Source organism: Tursiops truncatus, chromosome 17, assembly GCF_011762595.2.
Source record: "Tursiops truncatus isolate mTurTru1 chromosome 17, mTurTru1.mat.Y, whole genome shotgun sequence".
Taxonomy (NCBI): domain Eukaryota; kingdom Metazoa; phylum Chordata; class Mammalia; order Artiodactyla; family Delphinidae; genus Tursiops; species Tursiops truncatus.
In genome coordinates this window covers 37,894,069-37,916,117 of record NC_047050.1, presented here as the reverse complement: position 1 = coordinate 37,916,117, position 22,049 = coordinate 37,894,069, and the positions used below count along the sequence as shown (strand labels likewise).

General features: G+C 34.2%; 2 protein-coding genes across 3 annotated transcripts in view; both read left to right on the top strand.

The window, feature by feature from the left end:
- Positions 1-22,049, top strand: part of RAD54B (RAD54 homolog B) — a 97,295-nt gene that overhangs the window by 25,037 nt on the left and 50,209 nt on the right. The window contains exon 1 of one of the 2 annotated variants that reach the window (XM_019925133.3): positions 12,637-12,775. The exons of the other annotated variant lie outside the window; for it this stretch is intronic. The gene's annotated coding sequence lies outside the window, so the exon portion shown is untranslated. Of the gene's footprint in view, positions 1-12,636; positions 12,776-22,049 lie in introns of those variants that run through there. 2 annotated transcript variants of the gene reach the window in all.
- FSBP (fibrinogen silencer binding protein) lies at positions 8,620-21,518 on the top strand. The gene is made up of 2 exons (XM_004326357.4): positions 8,620-12,775; positions 16,678-21,518. Exons 1-2 carry the CDS (start codon positions 12,402-12,404, stop codon positions 17,201-17,203), a joined length of 900 nt encoding a protein of 299 aa, XP_004326405.1. The 5' UTR covers positions 8,620-12,401; the 3' UTR covers positions 17,204-21,518.

Genomic DNA, 22,049 nt, shown 5'->3' with positions numbered 1-22,049 from the left:
TGCTGCCTCACTTGAGCCACCACCTCACGGTGGCCGATGAACCACACTCTGAGAGGGTCTGGTGGATGACACACCACACCAGGGCTTGGGGGTAGCACCCTGTGCCCCTGTGGAGGCTGGATGACACAGGCTGAAAGTGCGGTAGAGTTTACTCCTAGTGGGGTGAGCTTGGCCACTGGGAAATGGGAGACAGGAGGGAACCTGCCTGATAAATTCCACATTTTCCTCCATGAACTACTCTGAGGAATGGTTTCTTTTTGTAGTCTATCAGGAGATGTTCCAAAGAGTACCAAGTGGATGCATTTGCCAAGTGACCTACTCTGTGTTTTCATAGCTTGTTGTAAAGACGTAGCCAGCACTTTTAAAAATAGTATTTATTTATTTACTTATATTTTGACCTCGTGGCCTTCCCGACCAGAGATCGAACCCATGCCCCCTGCAGTGGAAGCACGGAGTCTTAACCACTGGACTGCCAGAGAAGTCCCCCAGCCACCATTTCACATAGTTCCTTGCTTCAGTTTATTTTTTTTTCACTCTTGATACCCTGTATATGCAACGCCCAAGTAAAGCCTCAGCGTTCTAGTCATTGCTTCAGGCCCTGTTTGCCAGAGAACCTGGGCTAAGACAAAGATTAATAAGGCGTAATATCCTTACCTTCGTGTTTTTTTTTTTTTTATCTCCTAAAATATAGAAATAATCTCAGTAGTCATGGTGAGCTTTTTGCCTAACATTCATAGGAAAAAATTCATAGGAAAAAAAAATCACTCCTACCCACAGTTATTCCTTATTTATTAAATTTAATAGATCTAATTATCAAAATTCTATTTTAGAAATTTAGCTTTGTTCAAACTTCTCACATTTTTAATAGCTAAAGAGTTAAAATATATTAGCTGCTATTATTTTATTTTTAAGGATACTTTTTTGAACATATTAGAATTTTCAGACATTAAGAAAAGTTGATCATTTTACATTGACTACCCATATACCAACGACCTAGATTCCAGAATTAAAATTTTACTGTATTTGCTTTATTGCATATCTATTCATCCATCAGTCTATCTCACTTTTATTTTTTATTTATTTATTTTAAAATATTTACTTATTTACCTTGGCTGCACCAGGTCTTAGTTGCGGCATGCGGGATCTTTAGTTGTGGCATGCGGGCTTCTTAGTTGCAGCATGCATGTGGGATCCAGTTCCCCGACCAGGGATCGAACCTGGGCCCCTTGGATTAGGAGCGCGGAGTGTTACCCACTGGACTACCAGGGAAGTCCCTATCTTACTTTTAAAAAATGAATTTTAAAGTTGCAGACATCAGTACATTTTCCTCAGAATACTTAATGCATTCATTAAGATTAATGTACCTAGGGGTGTCCCTGGTGGCACAGTGGTTGAGAGAGTCCGCCTGCCGATGCAGGGGACACGGGTTTGTGCCCCGGTCCGGGAGGATTCCACATGCCGCGGAGCGGCTGGGCCCGTGAGCCATGGCCGCTGAGACTGCGCGTCTGGAGCCTGTGCTCCGCAACGGGAGAGGCCACAGCAGCGAGAGGCCCGCGTACCGCAAAAAAAAAAAAAAAAAAAAAAAAAGATTAATGTACCTAAATACGTTTCTCCCCATAAAATTATCTAAAATACTACAGGTAAAACTAGGCTCTTATATATTTTACCTGTAGAAATTGGTATTATTATTATTATTATTTTTTATTTTTTTCATTTTAACATCTTTATTGGAGTATAATTGCTTTACAATGGTATGTTAGTTTCAGCTTCACAACAAAATGAATCAGTTATATATATACATATGTTCCCATATCTCTTCCTGCTTGCGTCTCCCTCCCTCCCACCCTCCCTATCCCACCCCTCCAGGCGGTCACAAAGCACCGAGCTGATTTCCCTGTGCTATGCGGCTGCTTCCCACTAGCTATCTACCTTACGTTTGGTAGTGTATATATGTCCATGCCTCTCTCTCGCTTTGTCACCATTTACCCTTCCCCCTCCCCATAGCCTCAAGTCCATTCTCTAGTAAGTCTGTGTCTTTATTCCTGTTTCACCCCTAGGTTTTCCATGACATTTTTTTTTTCTTAAATTCCATATATATGTGTTAGCATACGGTATTTGTCTCTCTCTTTCTGACTTACTTCACTCTGTATGACAGACTCTAGGTCTATCTACCTCATTACAAATAGCTCAATTTCGTTTCTTTTTATGGCTGAGTAATATTCCATTGTATATATGTGCCACATCTTCTTTATCCATTCATCCGATGATGGGCACTTAGGTTGTTTCCATCTCTGGGCTATTGTAAATAGAGCTGCAATGAACATTTTGGTACATGACTCTTTTTGAATTATGGTTTTCTCAGGGTGTATGCCCAGTAGTGGGATTGCTGGGTCATATGGTAGTTCTATTTGTAGTTTTTTAAGGAACCTCCATACTGTTCTCCACAGTGGCTGTATCAATTTACATTCCCACCAACAGTGTAAGAGGGTTCCCTTTTCTCCACACCCTCTCCAGCATTTATTGTTTCTAGATTTTTTGATGATGGCCATTCTGACTGGTGTGAGATGATATCTCATGGTAGTTTTGATTTGCATTTCTCTAATGATTAGTGATGTTGAGCATTCTTTCATGTGTTTGTTGGAACTCTGTATATCTTCTTTGGAGAAATGTCTATTTAGGTCTTCTGCCCATTTTTGGATTGGGTTGTTTGTTTTTTTGTTATTAAGCTGCATGAGCTGCTTATAAATTTTGGAGATTAATCCTTTGTCAGTTGCTTCATTTGCAAATATTTTCTCCCATTCTGAGGGTTGTCTTTTGGTCTTCTTTATGGTTTCCGTTGCTGCACAAAAGCTTTTAAGTTTCATTAGGTCCCATTTGTTTACTTTTGTTTTTATTTCCATTTCTCTAGGAGGTGGGTCAAAAAGGACCTTGCTGTGATTTATGTCATGGAGTGTCCTGCCTATGTTTTCCTCTAAGAGTTTGATAGTTTCTGGCCTTACATTTAGGTCTTTAATCCATTTTGAGCTTATTTTTGTGTATGGTGTTAGGGAGTGATCTAATCTCATACTTTTACATGTAGCTGTCCAGTTTTCCCAGCAGCACTTATTGAAGAGGCTGTCCTTTCTCCACTGTACATTCCTGCCTCTTTTATCAAAGATAAGGTGACCATATGTGCGTGGGTTTATCTCTGGGCTTTCTATCCTGTTCCATTGATCTGTATTTTTGTTTTTGTGCCAGTACCATTCTGTCTTGATTACTGTAGCTTTGTAGTATAGTCTGAAGTCAGGAAGCCTGATTCCTCCAGCTCCGTTTTTCGTTCTCAAGATTGCTTTGGCTATTCGGGGTCTTTTGTGTTTCCATACAAATTGTGAAATTTTTTGTTCTAGTTCTGTGAAAAATGCCAGTGGTAGTTTGATAGGGATTGCATTGAATCTGTAGATGGCTTTGGGTAGTAGAGTCATTTTCACAATGTTGATTCTTCCAATCCAAGATCATGGTATATCTCTCCATCTATTTGTATCATCTTTAATTTCTTTCATCAGTGTCTTATAATTTTCTGCATACAGGTCTTTTGTCTCCTTAGGTAGGTTTATTCCTAGATATTTTATTCTTTTTGTTGCAATGGTAAATGGGAGTGTTTTCTTGATTTCACTTTCAGATTTTTCATCCTTAGTGTATAGGAATGCCAGAGATTTCTGTGCATTAATTTTGTATCCTGCTACTTTACCAGATTCATTGATTAGCTCTAGTAGTTTTCTGGTAGCATCTTTAGGATTCTCTATGTATAGTATCATGTCATCTGCAAAGAGTGACAGCTTTACTTCTTCTTTTCCGATTTGGATTCCTTTTATTTCCTTTTCTTCTCTGATTGCTGTGGCTAAAACTTTCAAAACTATGTTGAATAAGAGTGGTGAGAGTGGGCAACCTTGTCTTGTTCCTGATCTTAGTGGAAATGCTTTCAGTTTTTCACCATTGAGGACGATGTTGGCTGTGGGTTTGTCATATATGACCTGTATTATGTTGAGGAAAGTTCCCTCTATGCCTACTTTCTGCAGGGTTTTTATCATAAATGGGTGTTGAATTTTGTCGAAAGCTTTCTCTGCATCTATTGAGATGATCATATGGTTTTTCTCCTTCAATTTGTTAATATGGTGTATCTAAATTACTACAGGTAATTATCTACAGGTAAATTATCTAAAATACTACAGGTAAAGCTAGGCTCTTATATATTTTACCTGTAGAAATTGGTATTATTATTTTTTGCGATAATAATAATTATTGCCCCAGGGAAGCCCCTAGAAATTGGTATTATTGATGTGGATGGTGTGTTTCAAATAAATGATACCATACAGTATACATATATCTACGTACAACTTGATTTTTTCATTCGCTAATGTCAAAGATAAACAAAGCCAGACATTAGTTAAAGCAGTGGAAGCAGATTTTATTCATTAACTCCTGACAGTGGGGTAAAGACCTGAGCTCCATTCTGATTTGTGCAGCTTTTGAAGGGAGGATGAGGGAGTCAAAGAGGGAGCTCAAGTAGAGTCAGGGAAGTGAAAAATTACAAAAGGTAGGTCTGTGTAAATGAGATTAGGGCAGCTCTGTCTGCTAGCTAGCAGTTATCAAAGTTAGGATTCTACCTTCTCACTAAGACTGGGAGGCCTTGGCTCTGTTCTTCCTGATAATTACATTTCAAAGGAGTGACTTTCAGGTCCTTGAGACACTCCTGAGTTGTGGGAGATTTAGTAAATGCCCTACCAAAGGGAGGTCAGGGGCCTAGGGTCAGGTGTTAGCTAGAACAAACAGTAAATTCTTTTGATAGCTCTGAGCTTTTCCAGAATGGAGCTCACGAGGAGGCTAGGTTGGGGCCTTTAGGCTGCTAGAGGCCATCCTAGGGTTGGTCAAGTCTCTTAGTGCAGGGGTTTGGATGGAGTTGTTCCATGCTGAGAGTACTTTGCAGCTCTCACTAGTATGCTTTGGAGACTTGTTTTCATTTTAGAACATATAGATGAACCTATTCTTTTAATTGCTGCAGGATATACCATGGTATGAATATAACATGATTTATTTAGGGTTTTTATTAAAAACAATCCTGCAGAGAACATCCTTGTACATGTGGTCTTATGAACTTATGCAAATATTTCTCAGTTGTCAGATCATAATGTGTTTATATTATATTTTAATATGGTTTGCTAATTGCCTTCTGAAGTGGCTCTGCCATCATTACTGTATGAGAGAATTTATTCCCCCAAATTCCTTAACACATGCTATTAAACTTTTTAACTTTTGCCAGTTGAATGGGTAAAAACAACTATGGTCTTTTACTTTCCATCTCCCTGATTACTTGTTGAGCTCTTTATATATTGGACGTTTATATTTTATTCTTTAAATTCTGTTTGTATTCTATATTTGTTTTTCTGTTGCATTGTTTTTCTTAGTTTGTAAGAATTATTTATAATTTAATTTTGATTATCTAAGTAATATGAATATATTTTTATAAATTTCATAATAATACAGTTAAGTTAAAGGTTCTTAACTGTCCCTGTCAATCTTAGTCTCCTTCCAGTAATAGCTGCTGTCATTAGTTTGGTGCCTATCCTTCTATACCAAAGCTGTCGAATAGAAATATAATATAAATCATATATAAATATTAAAAAATTTTCTAGTAAGCATGTTACAAAAGTAAAAAGAAGCAGGTGAAATTAATTTTAATTATACATTTTAATTAACTCAATATGTATATCATCTCAACATGTGATTAAAAGTTATTAATTATTATTATTCATATTAAGTCTTTGGAAGCTGGTGTATATTATACATTTACGGCATATCTCAATTTGGATGCTGTATTTTTATTTTGAATTCTTGATTAGTATTTAGATTTCATAATATTTATGAAATAAATAAGTTCTAAACATACATAAAAGTTGTCCATTAGCTGAATTGAGTTTTAAAAAATTTCTGTTTATATTTGTATCTACATCAACAAAACTAGTTCATCTTTTTTAAAAGAATTGATATGACTTGGAAACAAAAGCATGTCAGTTTCAAAAAAAAATGTCTGTCCAAATTTACTAATTTACTAATTCTTGTGTCAACTCAGTATTATTAACATTGAATTCAAAGAGCAGTGTATAAATTTAAAAGCAGCTCTAAATTTATCAATCTCAACAAAGTGTTTTTCAAATTCTTCTTGTAGTTTTTTCATGCAATTTACATAAAACTTAATTATAATTAAAATTTTCTGTCGATTCATGTTAGAGGGATATATACGGTTAGTTACTGAGTTGTATGTTTATGGAAATTTTTACATTAAACATGTATTCTTCTACCTATCTAACCAGGTCACAAATATGCCTTTTCCTTGGATTTCAAATTTAGCTCACTCATATACAGTGTGATATTGATGACAAAACGTAAATCACATTGCCACTGTTTTGTCTTTGATTATTGAATGTTTAGCAAGTATTCTTTTTGTTTTAAAAAAAATCTTGAGTTGGAGTTAACAGTACAATAATTATAAACAATAATAATTATAAATTTTATAGACAGTACAATAATTTATAAAACTCTCCATGACTCAACCAATGAGCACTGGCAAAGAACAAAAAAAAATCATTAGTGTTCTTTTTTTTTTTTTTTTTGCGGTACGTGGGCCCCTCACTGCCGCGGCCTTTCCCATTGCGGAGCACAGGCTCTGGATGCGCAGGCCCAGCGGCCACGGCTCACGGGCCCAGCCGCTCCACGGCATGCGGGATCCTCCCAGACCGGGACACGAACCCGCGTCCCCTGCACTGGCAGGCGGACTCCCAACCACTGTGCCACCAGGGAAGCCCTATTTTTTTCTTTTTTAACCAGTTCCATAAACTGGTATTTGCATATGTATTCCAAATGGTTTTAACAACTATATTCTTGACATTTTTTAAAAAAATTAATTTATTTTTTGTCAGTGTTGGGTCTTCGTTTCTGTGCGAGGGCTTTCTCTAGTTGCGGCAAGCAGGGGCCACTCTTCATTGCGGTGTGCGGGCCTCTCACTGTTGCGACCTCTCGTTGCGGAGCATGTGCAGGCTCAGTAGTTGTGGCTCACGGGCCTAGTTGCTCCGTGGCATGTGGGATCTTCCCAGACCAGGGCTCGAACCCGTGTCCCCTGCATCGGCAGGCAGATTCTCAACCACTGCGCCACCAGGGAAGCCCCTATTCTTGACACTTTTCATAGAGTCTGCTCTAGAAAGTTGAGCACAATATTTTCATAATGTGTGTGGAACAGAGTAATATATGAAATATTAATTTCTTGTTTTAAAATTGCAATAAATCCAGATTTTTAAACTTAACCTAACAGAGCATCATCTATTGCAGTAGAACTATTATTTTTCCATGTCTAGCTAAAATTCTTTGACAGATATAGATTAAAAAATATCTGTGTTATGAGTTCATATATCTATTTGGTCATGAATTGATAACATTCCTTTGTAAATTTTGAAGTCCTTTGAGATAAAATGTGACCCATGTGTTAATAGGGCAGTATCTCTTTTATTGTATAACTTTTATTATATAACTTTTATTGTATAACTCATTTAAATCTAAAGAGAAGTACTTGCAATTTAAAAAATATTGAATCAATTGATGTTTGATATGTTAGGTCTTGTATTCTACAGGCAATTATTGGCTGCTTAATTGAAGCTCTTTCGTTTTTAAAATATCGTTTAAAATCCTTTCCCAATAATTTTCTGACAAAATTTCCGTAACTGAAATAGTATGTATGTATTTTTACCATCTCTTTACTAACAATGGTTTTCTTTTTTTGTGTGTGCAAGAAACCAAACCATTTTATAGCTGGCCAAAATTACAAGGTCAGACGTTGTTACATATTATTTAAAAATATTTCTGGATATTTAATTCTGATTTGAGGTGCCTAAACTTCATCAGTTCTTGTTTGTTGAGAGGAAACTGCTTGTCAGATTTACTATGTGTCTGTTGACAGTGTCTCTTAACGTTGTCTATTTTATTTTCTTTACCTTTTTAAAATGCATTAAACAGCTTATTCCTGTTGTTCTGCTTTAGCAAATTGCATTTGGTATTCAGTATGAAATATGTAATATGCTTTAGTTCGGTCTCTCATTTTTTTCTTTATTATTCCAGCAAGAGTACTAGCTTCTGCATCTGCACTTGATTCTGCATCAGTAGTATACTTTTTTATATTAAAAAGTTTGCCCATTATTTTTTTAGCTAGAAAAATAATTTAATTATAATTAAGACAGAATAAGTAATTCAGATTAATAATCAATTACAGTTTATACAGGGTATCACTATAATTTGTGCTGTCTGCATAAAATATTCAAACAAATCCATTAAATGTTATATCAGTGCATAGAAAAAATTCATTCAAGCAGAATTTATGTACACTAACACAGTGTACCTAGCATTTTCATGAAATGAGGTTTCCACAAAAGTAAATTTCCAGATAACTAAAGCTTAGTCAAGTGCTTTGTAAAATAGATTTCAGAAGTTAACAATAAACATTCTTCTTGTATGTATTATGTACTTATTAGACAGAATATTTGAATAATGAATTAAATAATGAATTAATTAATTCTTTCAAAAAAAAACAGAATCAATTTAAGATTGACTACACTGCTGATGTGATTATGTGTAATGTCAAGAAAAATTCTACCGGACAAGTTAAACAGGCAAGAAGACTTTATTCAAGACTACTGTGGACTTCCCTGGTGGCACAGTAGTTGAGAATCCGCCTGCCAATGCAGGGGAGCCCTGGTCTGGGAAGATCCCACATGCCGTGGAGCAACTAAGCCCATGCGCCACAACTACTGAGCCTACACTCTAGAGCCCGTGAGCCACAACTACTGAAGTGCATGTGCTCTAGGGCCCGTGTGCTGCAACTACTGAGCCCATGTGCTGCAACTACTACTGAAGCCCATGCGCCTAGAGCCTGTGCTCTGCAACAAGAGAAACCACTGCAATGAGATGCCCATGCACCGCAATGAAGACCCAATGCAGCCAAAAATAAATAAATTAAATAAATAAATTAAAAGAATCCGCCTGCCAGTGCAGGGTACATGGGTTCGATCGCTGCTCCAGGAAGATCCCACATGTTGTGGAGCAACTAAGCTTGTGCGCCACAACTGCTGAGCCTGTGCTCTAGAGCCTGCGAGCCACAGCTACTGAGGCTGCATGCCACAAATACTGAAGCCCGTGTGCCTAGAGCCCTTGCTCTGCAACAAGAGAAGCCACCGCAATGAGAAGCCCACGCACCACAGCAAAGAGTAGCCCCTGTTCACTGCAAGTAAAAAAAGCCCATGTGCAGCAACAAAGACCCAATGCAGCCTAAATAAATAAATAAATAATTTATTAAAAAAAAAAAAAAAAGACTGTTGCAACAGGGGAGAGAGACTGAACTCAACTGCTACTACAACAGGGATTTACAGCCAATAGGCAGGGTAAGGGGGTCAGTGGGTGGAAAATTACTGAGAGGAACTTGGTTAGGTATTAACGGTGGGAGTATGAAGAATTTGGTTAGGTATCAAGGGTAGGGGGATTCTCTATAAACTGGTTTAGCAGGATCCTTGCTAAAGTCCTAGTTGAGAAGAAGGCTCAGAGGAGCCTGACTAACGTTTGGTCCAGGAGGGAGTTCTTGTCCATAATACTAGAAACAATAGTATCATTTGTGACAAAAGGGTTAAGTAAAATGTAATCCTACCCAAACAATAAAGTTGTGTTTAATGGAAAAATATGCTGCCTCAGGTAAAAAATTTTGTTTAATTAAAATTCAATAAAGTAAAAAATTCAGTCCCATTAACCACATTTAAAATGCTCAATAGCTGGACTTCCCTGGTGGTCCAGTGGGGCCAAAAAAAGAAAAAAGAAAAATGCTCCATAGCTACCTGCAAGTCATGGCTCCTGTAATTAGGCAGAAGAGTTCCAGACCTTCTTGGAGTACATTTTCATACCTATGTATGGACCTGCATTCTATACCTACACATATTTTCTGTACCTACAGAAATATTTAGCTTTGGGTGTTTTGGGTAAGCATAATGGGATTATAATTGTATGTATTTTTGTTTTACTTGCTTTTTTCACTTACCATATATTTTGGAGCTTGTTCTGTGTCAATACACAGAAATCTACCTTTTGCATTTTAGTGCTGCCCAGAGTAGACCATAGTATGGATATACTTTAGTGACTTTAACTTGTCCCCAACTGATGTGCTCTTAGATTGCTTCCAATACTATGCAACTACTAAGAAGGCTCTGCTGCTCCTTGTGTGTTTGAGTATTTTTCAAGGTAGATTCTGAGAAGTAAAATTACTGCAAGTTTAGAAGTTTTTACACATGTAAACTATTAATACGTACTCTGAGATTGCCATCACAAATGCCATTTCACACTCTCATGAACGGTACAGAAGAGTACTCTGCCCTGCACCCTCATCCACTCCTGACATTTTCATTCTTTAAGAATTTTGCCAGTCTTGTGGATGAAAATCATTTTTCGTATACATTTCCTTGATAGTGAGATTGAACGTTTTTTCACATTTCCTCATGGATGTCTTATGGATGAAAATCGTTTTTGGTATACATTTCCTTTATGGTGAGATTGAACGTTTTTTCACATCCTTATGGATGTCTTATGGATGAAAATCATTTTTGGTATACATTTCCTTGATAGTGAGATTGAACGTTTTTTCACATTTCCATTAGCACATCATTTCTTAACACAATGCCTGTATTTCTTCCAAAAATAATAATATTGTTTAAAGACAGTGTATATCCTGTGTTCTTGCTTTCCTTTGAGTAACTGTGGTCAGGTTGTTGGAGCAGGTCAGTTTTCAGTTTGCATCTCTAGGGGCAAGAATCATTTGCATTACTATTTTCTACAACTTTACTCAGCAATAAAACTGCTCAAAGACGGTGAAAGGCTAGGACTGCTAAAAATCAGATTACCCAGTAGAGTATGCCAGAAAACACCTAGCATCCTATAGTGTACCCAGCAATCTTTCACTTTTTTTCCTGACAAATAACACATTTCCTGACAAATAACACATTCTAGCACATTGTCTGGTTCAAAGTGAGAACTTAACAAATTTAATTTAATTCTCTTCTATTGAAAGAATGAAAAACAAAGTAATTGAAAATTGATGGCATTTCTGTAGAGCTATAGTTCTTTGGATAGGGGCTGTATCTAGATTTACCTTTGTTTTCTTTGGGCCTTTCTCAGTGCTTGGGAACATTTTTACAGGTGTTCAGCAATTGATTGAATGGAACTGTGTTCAAGTATGTTCTAATTCATTCTCCTATCTGGAGAAACATGTATATCAGGAGAAAATAGGCTTATTTGTTTACATTGTTATTTATCATGTTTCAGACAGAGATTAGAAAATATATCCTAAACACGCAAATTGGTGGCCTTGCAAATGACTAGACTAGCTGTTTCCTTTCATAGCTCAAATTGTGTGAAAATGGCTAAATAAAGATCGTACTCTAATAATAGCAAATGCGATTTTGTTGTGTGCAGTCTTAAGGTATTATTATGCTGTTCTTACAGTGAATGGTGTTTTTTACACATGCTAAAGCGGGCTAGCATATTCATGTACGTTACAGCTGGAATAATGCATTGCTTTAAAAACATAATTTTTATCTGCTTTTTAGATTTAGTGTTCAACAAAAATTTCTTCTTAAGTAACTGAAAAAAAAAAAAAAACACGGTGTTTACTGTAGACTGTAAAATGAAGGAGAAGCTTAGCTTTACCGTGGAGTCTGAGCTGGGTGTAACCTAACTAGCTAGAGGATATGCAATTCCTGATTGACAGCAGGACCAGCATTATGCAGATTTTGTAAGAGAGAACAGCAGCTCAGAAACAGTGATTAGGGGCTCTGTTAGGAATCACTACATTCACCACTCATATCTTTAGTTTTTCATTTTTCTGTCTACTGGATTTGTAAACAAATAGTACAAAACAGTTCCTCTTTTGTTTTTATTAAAGTGATACTGCAGTGCATTTTCAATCTATCAGTTAGGCAAACGTGTTGGAATTCGATATTCTCCCTAAATTAGCTAATTTTTAGCTGTGTTCCATGCTTATCTCTAGACCTTTGTGTATTAAATCCTACCTCGAGCTGTTCTCTTTATACACAAGTGTGTTTTGCTTGTGCCTTCCTGTCTTCTTCAGTGAGAAGCTTTATGTAGGTCAGGCTTGGCTTAAGCAGATTTCCTGAACCTGCGTCAGCTTAAGCTGGAGGAATTTTAATAAACCCTCCCCTGTAGGCGTGGGCCTAAATGAGGCTAGCCTAGTTAAGCCTGATCTTTTTCTGTTTGTGAAAAGAGCTGAGCAGAGCTGAAGGCTGCATGGTGGTTTCAGAAACTGCCTACTTAATTTGAAAAGAACAATGGTAGGAAAAGCTAGATCTTCCAATTTTACCTTATCTGAAAAGCTTGATTTGTTAAAGCTTGTGAAGCCATATGTTAAAATTCTGGAAGAACACACTAACAAACATTCAGTAATAGTGGAAAAGAATAGATGTTGGGATATCATAGCAGTTAACTATAATGCAAGTGGAGTAGACCGCCCTCCTCGAACAGCGCAGGGCCTACGCACTCTTTACAAAAGGCTCAAAGAATATGCCAAACAGGAGCTATTGCAGCAAAAAGAGACCCAATCAGATTTTAAAAGCAATATTTCTGAGCCAACCAAGAAAGTTATGGAGATGATTCCCCAGATTTCCAGTTTTTGCCTGATAAGAGACAGGAACCACATACAAAGGTAAGCTTTATTTTATTTTGTTGTGAAAATTATGGCGCCTCCTATCTATTGGGCTCTGGCTTAGTTGTGATAAAGATATGCATAGTAAGCATCCCCACTACGGGAGCAGTGAATAGTGTCTTTGTTTTGTATTCTTAAAAAAGAAAAGTGAGGCTATAAGGAATTTTTCTGCTGCACTGGATTTAAGCCACTTTTTATTGTCTTCCCCTCCCCCTTCCCTCCTTCTGTAGTTTCTAAAAAGTAAAGGTTAGGGAGGAATAAATGGGATGTAATTTGTGACATTACCTCATAAACTTTTAAAGCTTTAAAATTAAATTGTTTAGTTAGCTTCTGAGAGATACCTTTTTCTTATTTCATTTAAGATTACATTTCATTAGAATTTTCAATTTTGTATAAAGTTAGCAGTTTCAGGAAAAATGGAACCCTTGCTTTTTTTTAATGAATTATCAGTGTCTACACTTACTGAATATTAATTGAGCTAAAAACCTAAAATGAACAATTAAGTAAACTTGTTAATGGCATCATAGTATATATTAAAGTTTAAAGTATTTTTAAATGTACAGTTTAAAGTATTTTTCTAACTTAACATTCAAAATAAAAAAGACAAGAACACAAGAAAAGGAGTTAATGCCTAATTAGGGATTCAGATTACTTAATAAAACTAAAAACTTTTGTTGTTTTTACACCATAATGGTCTAGTTTCACTTTGATTTGGGGTCATACAGGAAAGGGTAAGCTCTCCCATACTATTCTGCAAGGGTATCAAATTATGAATTTTAATATATCAATAAGAGCAGCTGGATTAGAAACAGTTTTTTTGGTTGAATTTGTGCTCTACATAAGTACTTGCCTGGAAATCTTCAAAAACTATTATCCTGCTGCTGATTCAGATTTTAACCTCTGGCAAAAGATAAAAATGGCAGCTACAGGCTTCTTCTGAATCATTTAGGGTAATTTAAGCAAACTGTAAACTCCTTGTTAGTTGAGGAACCTTCAAACAAAACTTTACAAGGTACTTTCCTATTGATGGAAGAGTCATTATATAAGCAAAATTATTAATTACCTATGAAATCCCTTTGAAGTTAGGGAAGAAATGGAAAAACCTTTTTAGCCAAACATATTTGTTATTTTGATAATTTACTAGGATAATATTTTTGAGCCCAGCTTCTTACCATATACTTCTTATTTCTAGTTGATAGCATAGTAAAAAAATAGCACCAGTGGGAATCCAAGATGTGGATACACAGTATATTAATTCATGGGGTCACTGCTTAAACTGTTCACTGTGATGACAGATGATTAAATCCTAGTATGCTGAATGTCCAAAAAAAAAAAACTCCACAGTAAGACTGTTTTATACTCATTAAAATTTTTCCCTCTTTGAATCATAAAGAACAGTGGCTTTGTATTATAGGTATAAAACTACCTTTGGGGTATAGGTTTTTATAATTTGAAAACTACACGTAGAAACTGTAGTTTTATCAAGTTGTGTATTTTAAAAATACACTGATATAGAAGAAAAATAATATATAAGATACAAAGATATATTTACATTTTGACCACTTGTGTGTGTGTGTATGTATGTATGGTATATATACACGTACATACATAGAATATATATACCTACACAGTCAATCTTTGGGACACCAACATTTCTCTGATTAAATGCATTGATTTACACATTTCTATACCTACTGTTTAAACAATCAGTTTTTCAGATTTTAAAGGTAAGAATATCAGAAATATGCCAATTAAATGCTTATTTTTGTTAGTGTGTCTGCTCTGCCACTTTCTCTATACTAGCATTTTAATTTATAATATATTTATGTACTTAATATACTTATACTTGTTTGACATCATCTTGAATCTTAATTATCTCAGAAGTTTATAATTCACTATCTTAATTATACTTCTATATAAATATGACAGTTAATCTCATCAAACTCTCTATACTTAATAAGGAAAATATTACTGCTTATATAATTTAACGTATTTAAGTATATACAGGTATTTTGTAAGGCTATTTATTTCTACAACTGACATTGATTTATGTCTTTATATTTACCTCTCTTTAACATCAGATTATATTTTGTGTTTTTATAACCAATTTTATCCTCAGAGTTCATATTCATACATTTTAGAAGTTCTTTTCTGTTTTATCATTTTTTTGTGACCTCTAAATCATTTTTAGGCTTTGTTATGCCTTATTTGTAATGTTTTAACTAAAGTGGAATGGAATATTCCAGATATAAGGCGTATTTTTAATTTACATGGGAGTATATTGTCTATGTTTAATTGTGAGTCTTATAGTCTATTATACATACTAATTTGGAAAAGTAATTATGTGGATTTAAAAAATTTAATTTATATCTGTTGTTTTAACTTTTTCCCAATCTAGGATTTAGAGATGTTAATAAAAGCAAATCTTACTAATTTGAATTACATTTATATTCCATTGTTTTGCTTTTGAAAATCATAAAATGACAAAAAAAGACAAGAATGAAAATGAAGGAATTTATATAATCTACAAATAGGTTTTTTATAACATACTAAATATCTTATTATTTCATTTGTGCCTCTTAGACAAATATCTGATATTTCTGGCAATTTAATGTTATTAGTAAGTGACATATGGGGAGTTTAAATTCTTTTCCTTATGTTCTACTTAAACTTGTTCCAGCATTTTAATCATCCATGTAGAATGTATTCTAACCTATATTACTTATTTATAATTTATAAAATGTTATTTAAATAATGTGAAGTGTAGCATTTTCATTAATGTTCCAATAATCTCTTTCACCTCGATAACTTTTATTTTTAAGTTAAGCAGAAACATAAATTAAAAAAAAAAAACCCTCAAGAAACATTATGTATTCTTAATTCACAACTTCATGTTATACATGAAATTATTTAAAAACCAACAGAATTTTCAGGAACATTGTGTTTATGTCATAACAAATATTGTAATGTCAAAGTTTAAATTATGCTAAAACTGTAGTCGCCTCTAATAGGAATGCATATTTTATGGAAATTTCATGTAAATTTAATAAATTTTCAATATATCATATATAGGCCATTAAAAAAACATTGCATTGAAAAAACCCATTTCATTTATTCAATCATTCAACATATGATGAGCACCTGTGAGGTTCCAAGTAGAGTATTATACTGGGTACTGATGATCCAGTGGTAGTTAAAAGACTTAAAGATCACCTGAGTCATGTAGTTTAGGATAGGTAAAGGGGAAACACCATTGCATCTGAAATTGGATAGTTAGGAGAACCCCCTGATAGTTGGGCATACCCAAAATCATACACAATCTTGTTTTTCCTCTGTGTGTGTGTGTGTGTGTGTGTGTGTGTGTGTGTGAGTGTGACTACTGAGAAATCAATACGTCTCAGAGATTGCCTTCCACTGTCCTGCTGGAAGTCATAGACTCTGGTGATTTTTAGATCAGGACAGGAGAGGAGAAGCAGGAGGTCTAGGACTAAGGTGTCGGGATAGCAAGGCCCAGAATGAATTAAATGACACTTTACACCATTTAAGAACCTCAGGCTTATAGGGACAATTGGTATCTCTTTGAGAGTATCAAAAATGCCTTTTCTTTTGTATTTACCTTGATAGCTTTGTGTAGTATTTGTAAGTTCCTGTTCTTTTAAGAGGCCAATTTTAAAGTTAAGGATGGAGATATATATATGTGTATATATATATATATATATATATATATAAAATTAAAATCCCAACCATAGTCACTTTAATTTATTATTGCAAGGGTTAAAAATATTTTTTGTTTCATAATTTTCTTTATAGCTTGATAGTGTATATTAAATATGAAATTATGCTTTAAAATGATCTTATATTCATTTGATTTACATTTTATAATGCTTTTTTGTGTGCTGTAGTGCAAACTTGGATGAGGAAGCACAGGCTGGTACAAGTTCACTACAGGTAATGTTGGACCACCATCCAGTTGCTATTACAGTGGAGGTGAAGCAAGAAGAAGACATTAAGCCCCCTCCTCCACTGGTTTTAAATTCTCAACAGAGTGATACTTTAGAGCAAAGAGAAGAACATGAATTAGTACATGTTATGGAAAGATCTTTGTCACCGTCACTTTCCTCTGTTGATATGAGAATGACATCGTCTCCATCTTCTATCCCAAGGAGAGATGATTTTTTTCGGCATGAAAGTGGAGAAAATTTTAGGTCACAGTTAGGGTATGATCCTCAGATTCTGCAAATGCTGAAAGAGGAGCATCAGATAATTTTAGAAAATCAAAAAAATTTTGGATTATATGTTCAGGAGAAGAGGGATGGATTGAAAAGAAGGCAGCAGCTAGAGGAAGAGCTGCTAAGAGCAAAAATTGAAGTGGAGAAGCTGAAAGCAATTCGCTTACGGCATGATCTATCTGAATATAATAGTCTCTAAGATTTTTTTTTGCAGTCTTGCAATTTGATAATTTTAATTTTGGCCAAATTACTTTCATTTGGGAATATCCTGAAGCAGAGTACATATTCTTTTTTTTTTTTGTGGCCACGCCGCATGGCATGTTATGATCTTAGTTCCCTGACCAGGGATCGAACCCACACCCCCTGCAGTGGAAGCACAGAGTCTTAACCACTGGACCACCGGGGAAGTCCCAGAGTACATATTCTTAAAAAATATTGTTAATCTCTATTATGAAAAAGGCTTTTTTGACAGGATTTTCTAATTAATTAATTTTCCTTTGATATATATTAAAACGCTGATTGGTATGGTTATAAATTTTTTTGTCTTCCTCTAATTTTTTTCCTAAGATGTTTTAATTGTTGGCCTTACAAAAGATGTTTTATTTTGGTTATTAACATATATATAAATAACATATATAAATACATAAGTATTCTTTCAAAGTTCTGAATCTTCAGCATTTTTAATTAGCACTTTGAAAGCTGTATGTAGTTCAAAGTTTTTAAGTCAATCTAATTTAGAAGCAATACTAGCCTAATAGAAGCTTGTCTGTATGACATTGATTTTTATGCTTTCATTCTTTGACAGAGTAAGTCCTAGGATTTTAGGGATGGAAGGTATTTGGAGAACACTTTTTCCCACCTCAGTTTTGAGGTAATGAAACCGAGGTCCAGGGAGAACTCAATGATTTACTTGATGTAACAAAGCTCTTTATGGCAGAGCAATGACCAGCACTCAGTTTTTGTTTCTCTGTAATTTTTTTCCCCCTGCCATTCCACAGAAGTAAAAATCCACAAAAATATCCTACATGTTAAAAAATTAGAAACATTTATTTCATTAAAATTGCTTTTAAAAATTGGTGGGTTATGAAATCAGGGGAATTGTGTCAATTACCCCCTTCCTCCTCCTCCTTTTTTTGTCCAGCAAAATAAGATATTCTATTGGAGCTGTTATATATTTTGACTACAAGATTTAATACGTCAATTCATTTGCAATGTCTTAGTCTGAAAAAGATTTCTTTCACAGTAAAATCACAGTAAAAACTTTAATGAACAAAATTAAAATTTTATTTAGAATAAAAATAGCAAAAATTATATGTTTATAATTTATGATATCTATAGTCTTTTATGTTTTTGTAAATATTGCTATTTTAGTATTTGTGGAAATAAAACCTTGATTCTTAAAGCACACATAGACATTTATGTTAAATCTTTAATATGTTTATTACTTAAGGATTTCTGTTTTTGCTGGGACTGTGTTGAGGAAGGATATTCAAGCCAAGCTTTAGAATGGGGTAGGTAGGATTTCAGCCGTATTGGGGAGAAAGGATGTTTATGCCAGAGTGAGCAGCATGAAAAAGGCATAGAGAATGAGAAAAAGTGGGTCAGAGTGTATAAGCACAAATACAGTGCTAAGCCAGGTGATTTTTAAGTGATTTTAAGTGAGCATAGGGCCAATTAGGGCTGTGATAATCTGGACAAGGACATATACCTTGACTAACTGGTGTAGCTACCCTTGAGCTCCAGCAGAATTTTTACATGCAGAAATGAGCCAGAAATCTGCATTTTTATGAGAAATTTTTATTTGTAAAACATTTGCAAATAATTAAAATTATTTAAAATAATAAATAGACGAAACATGTGAATGGGCCTCATTCAGCCAGTGGGCTTTCGGCTCATGGCCTGTGGTGTAGAGCAGTGGTTCACCAAGAGTAGACCCTGACCAGCAGCATCAGCATCTCTTGAGAACTTGTGAGATATGTAAATCCATTCCTTTCGGATCAGCAACTTGAGGGGTAGAGTACAGCAATCTGTTTTAATAAGTTCTCTAGAGATTCTGATGCAAGCTAAAAAACCACTCAAAGAACCACTGGAATAGAGTATTTTGAAACCTAACATGGTGCCTAAATCATATTAGATTTTCAGAAATTTTTGTTGAAGAGTGGGTGAAGGTAAATTGAGGGATATCAATTTGGAAGTTGGTTGGTGCCACATTATGGATTACATTAAATGCTGTTTTTAAGGAATCGAAAGTGAATATATAATGGCAAGCCATGGAAGGCTTTTGACTAGGGACATATGACTAGAGCTCTGATTTAATGTCATAATAGCAGCATTTCAGGGTGGGCATTGTAGTGAGGGGAAATTAAATCTGAAATTTAGGTTATGGCTATAGGAATAGAAAGAATAAAAATAAAACGGACTCTTACAGTACTGTTTTAGCTTGTTGACTGCTTAATTTCATTGGTGTTTTGTATCTGCTGTTAGAGTTAAGTATTTTATTATAAAAATGCCTTGAATGTATGATATATCCTTTTGACAATTTCATCTTTAATCTGTGCTTTGACTTTTCTTTCAGTCTAATGAATCTTATAATTCTTATTTGAGGTAATGTTTTTACAATATTATTCCAGTAAATCTTTAAGGTAGTAAGCTTTAACTTTTTGAAATGATTGAAAGCAAATTACCATACAAAATGTAATTCATGTTATAATCTTAGCATGGTACTACTCAGAATTGTTAATGAATGTTCAATTTGAATGCTGACTTTGTACAGCTAAATCAGTTTTCCAGGTGTGTTCTGTGGAACATTAATTCTGTGAAATGTTTTTAGCCAAGTTATGTGTTCAGAAAAGTGCAATATACATCTTTTTTGGTGGTTAGATTCTAATATAAGTGTGGAAGCTAAAAATGTATACTATATAAAATTGCCCTTGAAAATTTTTTTGCTGCCCAGAAAATAGTGTAAACATAGTCTGCTACAGTCTATTTTTCTCCAGCAGTGTTCAAGATTGTTGTTTCGTTGCTTATGTCATGTGACAGACTTGTTAGCATGTAGGGACCGAGTAGAATAAAAACCTTATTTTACATATTTTTAAACAACAGAATTACACTCATTGCAGTGAGTTTACTGCAGCAGTTTTTCTGAGTCAATCTTGTTTAATTTTAATCTGCAAAAATTAAAGTGAATGTGGTTCTGCTCCATTTTCATTGCTCCATCTCCCCACCTATGCAATTATAATTAGCATAGTATAGTTTATGGGAATTTCTGTGTAAAGAAGACTTGTTTGATGACTGAACTCTTTTTAGAGGCTGTTTATTATTATCTTGCAGAGTATCTTAGGGAAATTATGAGCTAAAGCTTTTTTCTTTTTCTTTCTATATTGAGACTTTTTTGAGTTTTTGACTACTTACCAACTTACATTAGCAGTTTTTGCTGAGGACAAGTTTCACTAAGGGGAATATATAAGGGCAAATTCTATTAGTACCAATGGAATACAATTGAAGCCACCAGACATCCTACTATAGAGAACTGTTTGGGGCTGTGAGTTTACTTACGAAATGTAATGCTGGAAAAACATAGGAAAGAGTGTTTTTATTTTTAAAACGTAGACTTGGTTCTGTAGAAATACTATTTCATCCAATATATTAGAAATTTAGATAGTACCTAGTTATTCTTGCCACCTTCTTGTCTTTTCTTATCCATTTGAACTTAAATGGATGTTTGTTTTTTTACAAGTTATGATTTTATAAACCTAGGTATGATTTATAGTGACATTCTGAAAAAGTTAATGAAGCTCTTTCATTTCTAACAAATGCCAGATTTCTTAAAATATTCAAATTAAATATTTTCCTTTTTTGTATAATGCGACATCAACTTGGTGTTATTTTATTTTTGAAAGATTCACTCTACCCTATTGCCTCTTTACTTACATGAAAATGTTTGAAATATGAATTATTTTCCATGTGCCTTCTTTTAAAGTAATGTCAAGTTTTAAATAGATATGTTTAAATAATTAAGTGTGGTAAATTGTAATTAATATATACTGTAGATGATAGTGGTTAAATGTGTTGTTAATACATGTTCTTTTAAATACATGGTAATACATTGTACTACTCTTTGTGTGTGCCATGAAACAAAGAATTCAGTACTATAGAGGTAAATTTTTTTGATGAGGCATAATTGAAATATATTTCTTTAGGTGATATAATAGATGCCAAATGTACCATGTCTAAATTTCATAATATATTTATTTTTTTCAAATGTTAAGATTCACAAATTCTCAAAATCAATTAAATATTTGATGGTGACTTTGATTGTAAATAGTTAAAAATAATTAGATGAAATATGGTTGCAGTACTTAACAAATACAAAAGAGTAAATTCTTAAAATATGCAACCTAATTAAACATTAGCAGTCATGCTAGATCTTGTATATAATTTTGAGAAATTGGTTCCGTATTTTTTAATGTATCTTCTTAAAGTTGTTTCATTAAAAGTAGCAGCTATAATGTGAATTTATATAATTTATTTTTAGTTTTCAATTCCTTTGTAAATAGTAGAAAGCAAAGTAAATAAATAAATAAAAATACCACCCAAGTTAGCCCAAACAATTTAAACTAAAATGGATGTATCATTAGACTTACACTTTGTTAGTAGATCTTTCATGAGTGTGAATTCACCTCTGTTACAAAGATTAAGAAATCCTTCAGATGTATAGAAACGAAAAAATTTATAGTAAACGTTCATATGCCTACCACCTACATTCTACAATTAATGTTTTGCTGTATTTGCTTTATCACATGTTTATCTGTCTATCCATCCATACATTTTTTATTTTTTAAGAAAACTTATTTTAAAACAAGTTGCAGAATTAGAATACTTTACCCATAAACACTTCAGCATGAGTATTATGAACTGGAGTTCAATATTTATTTGTGTGTTTATGATTTTTTAGGTAAGATTTACAAACAGTGAAATGCACAAATCTTAAATGCACCATTTGATGAGTTTTGACAAATGACTACATCTGTGTAGCTTAAACCCCC

Bases quoted from the DNA above. Each gene is read 5' to 3' on its own strand.
- FSBP (XM_004326357.4), top strand. From the start codon at position 12,402: ATGGTAGGAAAAGCTAGATCTTCCAATTTTACCTTATCTGAAAAGCTT. The intron at 12,776-16,677 runs GTAAGCTTTATT...TGTGTGCTGTAG, and splicing joins GACAGGAACCACATACAAAG to TGCAAACTTGGATGAGGAAG.